Here is a 14,213-nt window from a genome sequence, read left to right as displayed (position 1 = left end):
ATCATATATTATATTACCGTGTCATATTAGACTAATAAAATCCTAATATGATACAGGAATGGGGAGCATATCATAACTCCTCTGTGGCTAATACAATGCATGCAATAAATCACTCCCAGGGCTTATCCTTAACAATTGTATCAGTGCTTTCTGTGTCATGCTGATAACTCAGTCCCTCCAATCTAATGGTTCACTTTTCTTCACAGTCCATATGGCAGTGACATTAAAGCTAATGAAATAAAATAAAATTTGCCAATCTTTGAAGAATTCCATTCTTTAAAAAAAAGATGTATTTTATTAACACAAACTGGAAACATCTTCAGTTACTTGGAGTTATTTTTATCACATTGGAAATACATGGCACAGATATTAGCATCAGCATCGTACATCTGACTCTCGCATAGTCTTTGCAAAAGACATCCGTACAGGGTAACAGAGTCACTCGGCCTAGTGCACTTCACGCCCAGTTCACCCATCAGCAGAGCTGCCCCCGTTTAACCAGTTCCGAGGGCTCTGCCTGGCCAGAAGGCCGCAGCTTCCCTGACTCTTCCCTTCCTGCACCAAGGATCCTTCATCACATCCAAGGCCAGATACACGTCACTGGGAGCTTGGTGTCTGAGTGCCAGGAGGTCATCCATCGCCTGCTTTGCCTCTGCCACAGGAGGGCCTGGGCTCGCAATTCCTCACGCTGAGTGCAAGAGGTCTGCAGGGACTGCTCCGGGGGATGCTGGCTGGAGCATTGTGCTGCAGGCATCTGCACGGGCGTTGTGTCCTCCTGCGGGGCACCCCAGCCCCCCGCTGCTCCTCGCTGCGGTGGCCGTGCCACAGCCCCTGGCCTGGCCCCGGTGCGGCTCAGATGGGGCTGGGTTCGGGGCTGGTACAGCCGCACAGAGGGGAGCACAGGGATGGGACCGGGGCTCTCCCCACGGGCCTGGCACAGCTCCGTGAGGTACAGCACATCGATGGCACTGCCAAACCTTCATCACAACGGTGCTGGAGTTCCTGGGAGCCACTGCAAATCCCCGGCTGGTCCCACTGTGCTCCAAGGGGTCCGGGCTGGTGCGCTGCAGCAGGTGGAAGGACGGCCATGGGCATGGGGACGGCGGGCTGTGCTCCTCCGCCACCACTGCGCGCTGGTGGCACGCGGCTCCGGCGGCTCCGCTGGCAGTGACGCTCACACACGCCGACAGCTCAAAACCTGGATGTGGGAATTTGGGTTGCGCCACCGAAGAGTCCCATGGGCAGGAGGGAAGGGGGGGGTCTCCTTCCCCACCGAGATGCTGTGGAGGGCACGTGGAGTGGTGACAGAGGTCCCGCGGGGCGAGCCAGCCGGGCTGCGTGCAGGAGGGCTCCTTGCTCCAGTGGCTGCTGCTTGGAGAGGCTCGGACGGCCCCTTCCAAGCATAGCTACCGGGTAGAACACAATACCATCAACAGCACTGATCTTAACACTGGTGCTTGCAGTAAACCTTTCTGATGTGTGATCAAGCCTCAAGGACAAGATGTTTATTATTTGCCATGTAACCACGTGGCTGTTCTCCAATGTAAGGAAAGGCCAAATTGCACTTGTAATTCAAAGGGACCCAAAGCCTTAATGCTGTAAAGAAGCACGCTAATGATGCCCAGCGGGCGCGGGGCATGCAAGTGCGGCCCAAAGGTTGTTGATGGCCTTCCTATGAACCTCCTCAGTGCATGACAGGTCCTTGCCTGTGGCCAGCAGAGATGTGATCAAGATGAGGGACGTCTGCGTGTTCATTATGCTGCCTACGCCTCCACTGACACACTTTACATTTAAAATACTGTTTCCATTGAGCTGGAGCATAAACACAGAGCTTGTGGACTTAGAGAACTCCAATAGCAAATGCAAAGCATTCTGTTCTTTGTCGTCTGTGCACAGAAGTCTTCGGAAGTCCACAGTCCCTGCCTGCCCCAACCCTTGTAACTGGCAGTGAAGGCTTTGCAATGCATGTTTGTTTATTTACTTATTTATTTAAATGCATCACCGGTAGTGAAAGAAGCAACGTTCAATTCTAAAACTGATCGAGAAGTTGTCTGCTCGACAAACAAAAGCGGAAGCAATAATTGGTGCTCAAGGGCATGTGGGATACGGAGGGAGGTGAGTGTGGCTGTAGTACTGGGGGTGGGAGCAGGTGAACAAAAGTACCTTACAAAATAACCTGATACGAGAATTGTTGATAAGAAAAGCTGACCCACAAGCTAATTGAATCATGCAAATAATCGTTTAGCCACCAAAACAACACCTACAGGCTTGAGCAGCTGACTGGAAAGGCAACGTGATGAGCAGGCAACTCCTGTGGAGCATCGCCCGGACTGCCTCACGCAGGCTGGCAGCAGTGACAGCTAGCCCTCCTCCTGCCTAGCTGCGCTAACCGAAGGAGTAAGTAGTTATATTTATCAAAGACCATTTGCTGCAAGTGATTAACGTTAATTTGATTTCCTGTGAGTCAATTTCCTTGAGATATGGTAAATAGGCTATTACCTGTTATTGACCTTTACTTTATTAAAAAGATTTAAAATTAGCATTTATATATATATGTCCTTCCAAAAAAGTTTTTTTAATAAAGAAAAATATTTTTATAATCAAATTATACTTGCTAGCTGAGGTTGTAGTTTCAAAGTTAATGTTAAATAAAAATGGTGATTAAGAGTGAATATGATGATGGGTTTTAAATTTATCTAAAGAACTGACCCTTTCCTTAGCCTCCACTTGGATTTTTGCTCCTGAGCAGAGCAGCATGGAAATGGAGGCTAGGGATGGGGGGAACCTGGGGTTATGAAGCCTTCGCCCAGCAGGCTCTTGCTCGCTGTCAGAACAGACTCCACCCGGAATGCCAAATCTCCTCTGGGCGAGAGGGCACAACTAGCTACTTGTATTTAAAGAAATGCTTAGCTCCTGCTTTACGGCAGCTTGTACACTTGCTAGCTTACTTTAGCTTCTAGGTCTGACTTAAACTGAGCAGGAAGAAATTGCATCAACATTTGATCATGAAAGCAAAAAGTTTATTCATGTTTGAAACTACATATAACTACCACGAGGAAGACTTTTCAATCCAGGGTGTAATCCAGTTAGAAAGTAACACGAAACGTTTTAATACATTAGAATCACTGCCACAAATTATTTTCATGACTCAATCAGTTTCAGAATCGCATACAATACAAAAGAGAGAAAGAAAGGGCGCCCTGTTACACAGGGTGGAATATACAGTACTGAATACTGAAGTCTGTATGCATTACAATTAGTTGTATTTTTTGCGTGGATTAGTAACAAGATGAAGAACATTCAAAATGTTTCTCAGTATTTACAACAGTTTTACTGTTTTGTGTTAAACCTAAGACCCAATGTTTCCACTTTAGCTTTTTTAAAAGTTGCAAATGCAACCCTGATTCTTTTAAAAGATTACAATGTACATTACATTTCATGAGGGAAACAAAGAGTTAATTACAAGATGCAAAAAGATAAGAAAGAGACAAACTACAGCGTGAGTATCGTTCAGAGGTAGTAAGTGAGCACTCTAAGCTACAGAACATGTTGAAAGTCTATTGGTTTGTATGAGTTCGCATGAGGTAATAAAGCTGTGTTTTGATTGGTGAGATGTATAAATACTCTTTTGCTACACTATATACAACACTCCATATAATGGTGCTTTTTTTTCCTTTGCTTTTTTTCCTTTTTTTTTTTTTTAATTTGCTTTGTTGCCAAGAAGAAGTAACAAATCTTGGCAAGCATGTGCAGCACCTAGCTCGTACTGTAAAACCCCAGATCTTGGCTTTCACAGAAATAAGCAGCAAGTATCTTCATCTCTTAAGAACAATCTACGTCCATTGTTGAAATACAGAGAGTAGACTCCCGGTGTTTTTAGCAAGAAAAGATGCTCCTGGTATCCGATCTAATTTATAAAACAATAGATCACAACAAAAATGTGATGAATATGATTCTTAAACACAACCGTTGTTAACTGAAGTGACCGAACAGTTCTTTTTATTCCAACTCTATAAGAGATATGAGAAGATTAAACACAATCAAAGTCTGTAATTCATTTAGACTTTCCATGGAAAAATGCAAGAAGTTAAATTTAGGTGAGGTGTTTCTTTGCGTTTGCTCTTGCTATTGAGGTTAAACTTGTACTGTACTTTTACCCTTAAGGCCAAGTAATTGGCAACTGTTAGACGAATATTGTTAAAACTGTTGATAATAAATTATGATAAAATAGTTACAGGGCTATAAACAATGCTAAATCTTGGCCTAATTGGATAAAGTGCTTTTTAACATTGTGTGTTTTAAGTATAAATACAAATGATTATGATACCTTTAAAAAACAGATTTACCAAGTTTTCTAATAAGACAAGGTTTTACAGTAAAGCTGTAGGTGGTTGGCTACAAAAAAATTCTTTCCTTTTTCTCCTGTGACTCTGAATGCGCTAATCAAGGCATCTCAGCTCAGGGAAAAAGTGTTGCTAGGAGATTAGTTAGAGGTATCAGAGTGCACACTTCCCGGCCCTTCTGTAGGGGAAGTCACAGAAGATGGAGTAGTTGCGTCCTGCCAGCCTCCATTAGCCTGAAAAGGGAAAAACAATTCAAGTGATACATTTGTGCATATTAAATATATCATTCGCAGAAAGTAACGGACTGGCAAGACCAGGGCTGGGGAGGACATGCTCTGGGAAAGAGATTTTCTTAAACTCCCTCTGGCTGCAGGATTTGTGAGGAGAAAAACCAAACATGTTACTTGCACACGAGATGCTGAAAAATACGCTTCGTGGGTAAAGCAGATCCTTCGGTGAGAAAGCAAGTTCAGAAACCAGAAATCTTTTAGCCAGATGTTAGCTGCAATTATGACTTTGGGATTCTGTAAGGACCATCCCGGCGTTAATGAAGAACATCCCTTTAGCTGATGCTTCAAGTTATTTTTTCCCTGAGAAAATGGTTCTGGGGCAACCAGTATTTAACCCGATCGCCTCTGGCTTCCCAAAGTTTGGAATTGCCTTTCTCTACCTGGCAGAGCCATCTGCAGAGCGAGCTGCACCTGGGGGATTTGGGTCCCTCTAGATACGATTTGCCAGCAGAGAAAGGCAAAAACGCCAGGCGGGCAGGGGCTGCTCCGATCGGTTTCCCAATTATCTGCGAGTGCAGCCTGCATTTCGGGCATCTCCGTGCCCCCGCACGCCGCCGGCCCTTACCGCATTAGACCTGCATCAGCAATAGCAGTGCTCAGAAACAAATTTGCCTTATGTCTCGGCCCATAGAGGCAATTGCTGAAATCAATGTCTGATCAAATTTCTGCTGTGGCAGACAGCTTGTCGCTACATATTTTTGTGTCAGTCAAGAGGAGGGAGGCGCGGGGCTCGTGAGTGGGGGGAGGCTGAGTGGAAGTGACGGGGCGGCCGCCCGGCCCCCCCGGCGCCCCGCAGCCTTTGCAGGGATGCTTCCCCGCGCGGCCCTGCGCTGCCAAAGGTTACCCGGCGCTAACGCTCGCGCTGCCGGACCCGCGGGCACGGCCGGGCCCACGGCTGAGCTGGGCACTGCGCGCCCCGGCACCGCCGGCAGCCTCCCCGGCACCTGGCACGGGGAAGGAACACGCTCGGTGGCTCCAGCAGGACGAGCGAGAAGCCCCGGTAATTGTCTCCTCTGCAGATGGAAAGCAGCAAGCGGAGATGCCCTCGCCGTGACAAATTGCCAGGTTTGTCTTCCCCCAAGTAAAATTAACGGCAATGCCGACCTGCAGCCGCAGTAAGGCTGAACCCTTACCACGCAGCTTAAAACACCCGGCTGCTCGCAGACTGAGAACGTACATCCCCCTGCTCTGCATGCAGAGGTACCACTGCTTTTTTTTTATTATTATTTTTTAAAGATATGAAAATCTACTTAGAGAAAGAAAAACTCTTGTGCAGATATGAGTCTAAAGATATTCCATCTGAAGTAAACATCATTCCTCTTTTATCCAAATTTATAAACAACAAATGTACAATATTTTTACTCAGCTTGGCAGCTGGAGGAGAGGTTGTCAGCAAGCATTCTTTTTTTCAAATAAATTAATCCTTACTCTGGTGGTTTGAGATTATGCACTGTATTATACAACAGCGCCTTATCAGGCCTCATCAGTGAAGATGGAATTCATGTCTGTAAAATGCTGCAGGCAATCACAGTTTCATATTTTATCATGTTGATAAGGATATCGCAAATTCTCTGAAGCATTTCAAAACACTTAAATGAAAAAGGAGAAATGCAACTAAAAGGCTTTTTATATGGTTTGTTGTGGGTTATTATGAGTTATTTATAAACCCAAAAAGAAAGATTTGACATTTCAAATGTAAAAGATTTGAGTATTTAATGGTACTTTTTTCCCTTTACAATTGAACATCTTCAATCACATTTTAAATCATTAATATTTACTCTCATGGCAAGTGAGAGTAAAACCCTAAAACAGGGAAAACCTCCTGTTCTCCATGGCTGCAGTATTTCACAGCAGGCCTCTCCATTTTTCCACAGCTACCCTGTGCTGCAGGTCCCAGCACTGCCGGCACCCCTGCCCTGCCCTGCAGCAGTCAGGAAGCACAGGGGCAGCCCCTGGGCTGGGAGAGGCGTTCTCTGGTCAGTGAATTCTCTACAGTATTTTTAAAGTTTGTGAATATGAAGGAAAACAAACGAAAGCCACCTCTTAAACAAACATGAAACATTAGAAAAATAAAATTAAAAAAAAAAAATGAAGCATTCATTGTTGAAGTGGTAAATGAGAAGAGGATGTTGAAAATGAAGGATGAAAACAATTTGCAGTGGAGCCTTCATCACAGAGGCTGCTGCCCTGGGTGGTACATGTATTTTATCCCAGACTTCCATACAGATAGAGGAACAGATCCCAGCCTTTATTTATCCTGGCGCCTGCGTGCACCAGCTGTGGTTCTGCAAGGTTCTGAGCACTGTCAGATCCCATCGGCTACAGAGAGTGGTCGGACGTTTAGCACCCATCACAATCGAGCCTATAATCCCTCAATTTACTAGCATCTGTTTGCCAGACTTACTACTCTCTTTCTGTTTTGAGTAACAAGGCCAAAAGTACTTCTCAAACAGGAAAAATGTGCACCCTTGAAATGACTAAAAGTATATCAAAAGAACAGTCTTGCTGCCTGATCGCAGGCAATAACAAATACAAGTACAGAGCTATCTGACCATCTCTGTGCAAAAGAACAAGAGCCTTCTTTCCAAGGCCATTCCTTTTAACTCACAGGGCTGAAAAATATGAAAATTCAAATTGCTTATAGTGATAGCTGTAGGAATTTTCTCTCTTCCTGCATTATCAAGACTCATAGCAATATCAAGGGCTATTTTGTAGTTCATCCCCAAAGATGCAATATTAAAAAAAAGCTACTGCAAGAGTAATTAATACATGTATTAATGACTGCATTTACCTGACACCGTGCTTATGGTTCTCCAAACTATTGTTCCCCTGGGTACTCACATTTAAATTATGTGGACTGTACAGTGAATTTCCTCCCAAGCCATCATTGTATCCTCCCGTCTGATTGATAACATGACGCAGGGTATCCACCTTAAAGTAAGAGGAAACAAAATTCATCATTCTAAATCTATTAAAACATCATCACTTACAATAGGCAACATTTTGAATTATGTGAGCCAAAAAGGTTTAGCATCTTCTATGAAAGACAAATTTATCAATCAAGAATGACTGGCAGAATTTCAACAAATCCTTGCAATGTTAAAGCCCATACATCTCTGCTGCTCACACCAGCCAAACAATAACTTCCTCACAGCAGGGCATCCTGTAGGTCCTTCTTAAGTGTCTGCAGCAAAGTGCTGTGCATATTTATATGTTTGTATGTGCTTGCATGTAGAGGAAGCGGTTATGGCATATATGCTGCATATAAAACATGGAGCTAGCCCTATCTGAGAGGACTGGAAAAGTGACTGAGAATGACTTGTATTTTAATAGCTCAGTTAGATGTGTTCTGACATTCAAATAAATAAATAAAGCTTTGTCTGATACATGAAACAAAGATGTTAAGGGGGAAAAAATAAAAAGAAAAAAAAAAAGAAAAAAGTAAAAAAAATTCACTGGATTTACAGTGTCCATGGAAGTCAGATGCACCCAATCCCATTCCATGAGCTCAAGCCAGAGCCGAATGCATTCACAAAGCTTCAAGTTTCAATCAGAAAAAAATCACTCTTTCCTTCATATTTGTGAAATTCAATGCTGGGGTAAGAATAGGTCACATTCAGAAATATGCAGCCTCCACTCTGCAGCGAGGCACAGACCATTTAATAGAGCCAGAGTAAGGTGGAATTTTTAGCCCAAACCCTACCCTGCTAGAAAGGCCCTACTTTGGGGCATTTCTCCTACCTGTGACTGCACATTGGCTCCGACTTGGGACCCCTGGTAAGAATCCCCATTCAGACTCTGCATGTTCATGAACATGTCCCCAGAATTTGGGAGGTTAAAAGAACCAGAAGAACCTGGAAAGGAAAGAGTTAGGTAGCTGAATAACAGAGAGCTACAAATATATAACCCCAAAGACCTCAGGGCAGGGGAAGGAGAAGAAGAAAGGAAACAAGACGGAAAGGTAGTGCACAACAGAGAAAAAGCTCCTGACCCCGCAGGAGGGGAGCTGGGGGCCAGCGGGACACCCACGCCACACGGGGACTTGTGCTGCGCAGCCGGAGCGCGGGAGGTCAGGGAAACCCAGCAGAACCCGTGGCCAGTCGTCCCCGCTGGAAGAGCAGCTTGCAGGAAAACAGGCTTTAATGTGCAGTGCTTTCCTCTCGTGGATCACTTCATCTTGAGATGCTATCACTAAACACTCTGAGAAAAACTCATTTTGAATCTGTGTTTAATGTCTCCTTCAAAAGGAAATGGCTGGTAATTTCTAATTAGTTGATTTGTTACCATCAGAGGAGGAACTTTTTTTTTTAAAAAAAAAATCTTTCCTTTGATTAAAGTTGTGTGTTTTTTTTTCCCCATGGATTTTTATATCCTTTAAAAGTTGTCTACAACTAAGTTGTGGCAAGGCTGCACTGTAAATAGTGTCGAACACATCTGTGCTCTGTGGAAACCTTTGCCTCTGGAGCCCCCAAAGTGACTTCCTCGTTAGACACTCCCTCTATAATATAATGCTTAGATTTGCAAAATGTCAATAAAGCGCTAGCGAGACAGTTTTTAAATACTGTAAAAGAACATGTGGTACAGAGACTCTGAAATAAAAGTTGTGTCCTTAGGTTTCTCTATATAATATACACTCCTTTCTAAGCAAGCCAGAGTTTACATTCCAATTAGTGCATGCTAAAATATTCCCCCATTTTGTTCTTATCTTGACAATAAATTTAACAGTTCTACAAAAACAGACTTGGAGCTCTGCCTCACTTTATTTTGTGTTATTTTCATGGAATGAGAAATGCTTAAAATATCTACAGAAACAAAGAAGCTGCCAGAAGTCTGAGCGAGGCAGACACCGCCGCTGTGAGAGCCACGCGGGCACACGGACCTGGCACTGCTCCCATGGCCAGGTCTGCTGGGGGGCTGCAGAGTCCTCAGCCCGACCGAACTCACTGCAGGATGCTCTAACGCACGTGCCGGGTACGTACCAGAGTTTGGTGTGGTGGGGGAGTTTGTCTGGTTGTTCTGGACGGCCGCGGCCACGGCGTGTGCTGCAGTCACAGCCGTCTTTGCCGCGTAGAGGTTGGCTTCTTCCTGGAACTTCCCAATGTTCTTCTTGTACCTGATTCTCTTATTTCCAAACCAGTTGGACACCTACAGTGGGGAGAGGTGGGGCAGAGTGAAGGACACAAAGCATTTGACCTGACAAAGCACGATCCCTCCGAAGCGTTGTGTTTGGCACAGCACACACACGCACTCCAGCACCCTGCTGGTAACTGCTGGGCACCCCGATTAACAAAGCAGTAATCAAGGACCGGTTAAATATTTGCATGGACACGAGTATGATCTGGCTCTACTTGTCCATTGGTGAACTGCTTCCCAAGGGGTGAGGACAGGTATCTTGGAGCTTGATGTAGCATTTAGCCCAGCATTGTCTCCCCTTATATCAGCCACTTGTCAATGAAATCGGAGCAAGACCCCAGAGCTGCTGAGGGGGACCAAGGTGCCTGCTGGCTGAGCAAGGGAGCGGGCAGTGAGTGCAATTGTTCTTTATTTTTGGGCCAGAACAACCTTGGCAGCCTGCACTTACAGTCATGTTTGTTCAACTGAAAATGAAAGGAATAATATAAATCAATAATGTCTGAAAAACCTCTCTCATCCCCCTTTGAAGGCGTTGTACTGAAGCCAAGGTGGGGCTCTGGCCATTAACCCATGCAGAGGTCATGGCTGGAGCAGTTCAGAGAAGTTCCTGCAATGGTTTCTCAGCAGCTTGGTTTAACTTCAGCCACTGCAACAAAGGTAAATCAGAGCCAATGTTGCAAAGGTGGCAGCTACTGTCTGGACAGACAAAAAAAAGGATCTGTAACAAAACCGTGGTAGAGGGGAAGGGACTGGTGACAACACGAGCAGTAATTAGCCATGGCCTACAGGAAGGGACCAAATCACCTAGAAGGGACAGCAAACACGTGGCCCACAGTGACACCCAGCTGGCATCCTGCACCCCTGGAGTGCCCCCCAGCCACCAGAGCACCCCTTAAAGCTCAGTGGTACCTCACAGCACCCAGCAAGGCCCCGATACAGGAGACTGCCTCTGCTGTATGTTAGGCAGCTGTAGCTTTTGTTTTAGTGCAATTAACGCAAAGCCTATTAGCTTTTAACTGTAACACAAGAGATGTATCTTATACATTCTGTTCCCTAGATAATACTCCACTGTATTCTATATATTGCACTTAATATTACCTTGTCAGTCAGAGAAGCAATAATGCATTAATGAAACCTAGCAAATAATTATTGTGGACAATCAGATTATGCTTTATTAACAGTTTCATAATTGAGAAATCTCTGTACATCAACTGTATTGTCCACGGATGTGTGCGAGACCCCTCTGTTTATGCACACTGCTGGACCAATCAAACAACAGCCATCACTAATAAAGGTTTATTTAATTCTCACAGTAAAATTTTAATATCACCAGCAGCCTGGGGAAGCCTCAACGAGTGGATTTGCTTGACATCAGATCGTTTCCATTCTGCTAGTCCCAATACTTCTTAATCTTTAATATCAAGGCAATTAAAATTAATGGCCACTCATCCAGAGCCACTGTGGGCAGTGTTTCCTTGACATCAATTGTTTGATGGGATTACCTAGAGGTTAAACTAACAAGCAAGGTTTAATTGGAAGCAATGAGAGGAGCAGCGATCGTACGTTATGTTTAACCCGCATACCACATCGAAATGAATATCCAGAAATGTTGAACTATTTCTGGGATTAAAGCACGCACTCTGCACGCGGGCAGAGCACAGTGGCTGCTGCAGCTCCTGGTGTGACCGCAGCACCCCCGGGTACGGATGTCACCACTCAGGAACCCTTCACCTCCCCAAAGGACTCGCTGCTCCTGCGATGCACAGCAGAGTGTCCACGCTCTGGGCAGCGGGACGGGGCCAGCACACAGCTCGAGCAGAGGGCAGGATCTGGGCTGGGTCCCTGGACCCCCTGCAGCTGGCACCGCAGCCAGCCCCGGGCCGCCTGTGAGGGCAGCGGTGGGAGCCGAGGCAGCCGCAGCGCCCTGCCTGCTCGCCCTGCCTCGTGCTCACCCGAAACATGAAAGATGTCTCCATCGTGAGCTGCTTCACAACACATTTTTCATTAAAACAAACTCTCCACATTAAAAAAAAAAAAAAAAGAACATTTCTCCTCTTGATCATTGAAAGCCAATTAATTAATTGGGCTTAATTGTATATTACATTTCAAACAATGCAGTTGCACTTATTTATCATGTTAATTGTAATGTAAAGTAAAAAGACAATAAATTATTACTTAAATTGTCAAGATGCCTAATGCGGGATTTAGGATGGGACAGGCCTGCCTCGTGTCTCTGCAGTGGCTGATTTTATGGGATAAATCAGTCCCTGTTCTGCAAAAGAACCACCTCACGCGAGAGCATCACTGTTGAAATTTGTCAGCTAAATACTTATGGATCACAGAAATTTTTCCATTGTTTTCAAGGGTTTGTAGCACTGTCTGTGTTCTGCACCTAATCAAATGACACAAAATAGAAAAAAAGCATAGTACAATTATGGTACATGTTCTAAAGCTAACAATTTTACCTCTAGAAACTATTTAAGCTTGCATCTTTTTTTTTTCTTGCTTCCCAATGAAGTCAAGGGTAAGAGCTCATAAATCTGTAGCTCTCCCTGTCAATGTGCTTACAAAAACAAACTCAGAAGAAGCAGGGCCGGGAGGGCTGTTGGAACCCAGCTTTTACATTTATTAAAAAAAATAAATATAAATATATTCTCTTGTCAAGCACGTTCTTATTTTGTTTGAAGCAGTGAAAAATTTTATTGCTGTAATCCAGTGACACGCTTTCAGCAATGACTGTGCCCTTTCTACAGCCCATATGATAGACTGATAGTTGTTCATGACACCCTGAAAGAGACTCATCTGCAAAAGTATAAAACATCAGCCTCGCAGCCATGGTGGGGAGAGAACAGATGACACAGTTTATCTCCGGTGAACACGTGCTGATCGGGTAGTTCTAAATTACAGCCAACGATGTTCTGTTAAGGACATTTTTTCACCAGAATTACTTTTTCCCGTACTCTTAAAAATGAAATTGTATGAGGCGTTCATCTTAATAAATAGTTTGTCTTTATGCTTTTCTTGAAAAACCTTCTCTACATATAATTTTAAACATGGATATCAAAACTAAAACCATCTATCTCCCATCTGTAACTAAATGATTCTGGGAGACAATTTTTTGTAGCTCAATAAAGTGCCTTGGCAGCAAGATTTCCAGTCAGCTGCTCAATCTGGGGGGAGGATGACCCAAAATACTCGCTAATTAAGTGTTTGAGGGAGAAAATGTTCTGCCATGAATCTGCCCCTAGCATTTCCAAGACACTGACAGTACAAGAAAGAAATACCCTGGATCAGTTAGGAGAGGCTACGCGGAAAGCCCAGCTCAGCCAGAAAAAGGACAAAGCCTCTTCATCAAACATGAACCGAAACCTCCAGGAGTCTGGAAAGCCACCCGTTAACTCTTCCCACCCCCACCCCATTTCCCAGCTCTTCACACCTCCAGGGCCTTCGAGGCCAGGGCGGTGGCTGAGGCATGGTGCCAGGCAAGGCAGTGGCTAAGAGACTCCTGGTCCGAGCTGCAATGCATACACTTGGAGATTTTCATAAAAGCCCTGTGCAAGGTGTAGCTCAGTCACTCGCTTGGATGCCATTGCTTATCCCAGGCGATGCTACTCCTGCCAGTATTTTAAATGACTGCTCAATTTACCCCTGATTTCTGGATTACATCCTCTGACTTTGGCTGCCAAGCACTAGTGCAGCATGCACTGTGCTATGTTACAGTGCACGCTCAGAGCTTTTCTGCTAGACAGCCTCAAAAATATATACATTTTTCAGTACAAAGGAAGACAACTTCAGCCCAGTTCAACCTAGTAAATATCAACTATTCCTGCAGTCCTGCCATACGGCCTTTGGAAATGCCTTTGAAACTCAAAGAATAGGATAGCCATAGTACTCACATTTTCTAGCTGTGACAGCAGATCTATCAGGAACTCAAGCAACCAACCGATCGGAAGCACTCCCTCTCTCGCACGCGTGCTCCTCTCCTATTAGAGGACACATCGCCTGGTTTTCTGGCTTCCCCATCATCTGGAGCATTTATACAACTTTTGCCATACTGAGGCTCCCACCACAGCCCCTAATCTGCACCTCCTGCAGATGATGCCAGGGCTCTGTAGTTAATGCTGCCCTTGCTCCTAGGTTGGTAAATGTCACTCTTCAGAGCCCAGGCTGGTACAGAGCGGTACAGAAGAGGCAACGCAGCCACTCCCACCACTCACACAGCCTTCCTAATGGATTCAAGAAACAACTAATTCACACTCATCAAATAGTAAAGAGACAAACCTATATTCATGTCACAGGCTGACTGCTGCTGCTACACTTTTGGACCATCTGCCTGCCTTTTATTTCATTCTATAATATATACATTAAATCTTATCAAACAACCAATTAAAAAATAAATCATATCTATTAGCATTAGGAGAATCTGTAACTGATTGCTTAAGTGTTC

General features: G+C 44.6%; 1 protein-coding gene across 8 annotated transcripts in view; it reads right to left on the bottom strand.

The window, feature by feature from the left end:
- Positions 1 to 276: 276 nt before the first annotated feature.
- PBX3 (PBX homeobox 3) overlaps positions 277 to 14,213 on the bottom strand; it is a 113,702-nt gene continuing 99,765 nt past the window's right edge. For 7 of the 8 annotated variants that reach the window (XM_068657161.1, XM_068657158.1, XM_068657157.1 and 4 more), the window contains 4 exons: positions 9,613 to 9,778; positions 8,375 to 8,487; positions 7,475 to 7,564; positions 277 to 4,576 (listed from right to left, as the gene is read on the bottom strand). In XM_068657161.1, coding sequence (XP_068513262.1) covers positions 4,484 to 4,576; positions 7,475 to 7,564; positions 8,375 to 8,487; positions 9,613 to 9,778 — 462 coding nt within the window. In that variant the 3' untranslated portion in view covers positions 277 to 4,483. The remainder of the gene's footprint in view (positions 4,577 to 7,474; positions 7,565 to 8,374; positions 8,488 to 9,612; positions 9,779 to 14,213) is intronic. The other variant, XM_068657165.1, reaches the window with a different exon arrangement.

This window comes from Anas acuta, chromosome 20 (assembly GCF_963932015.1).
Source record: "Anas acuta chromosome 20, bAnaAcu1.1, whole genome shotgun sequence".
NCBI classification, from domain to species: Eukaryota; Metazoa; Chordata; class Aves; order Anseriformes; family Anatidae; genus Anas; species Anas acuta.
This window is presented reverse-complemented; position numbering and strand designations above follow the sequence as displayed.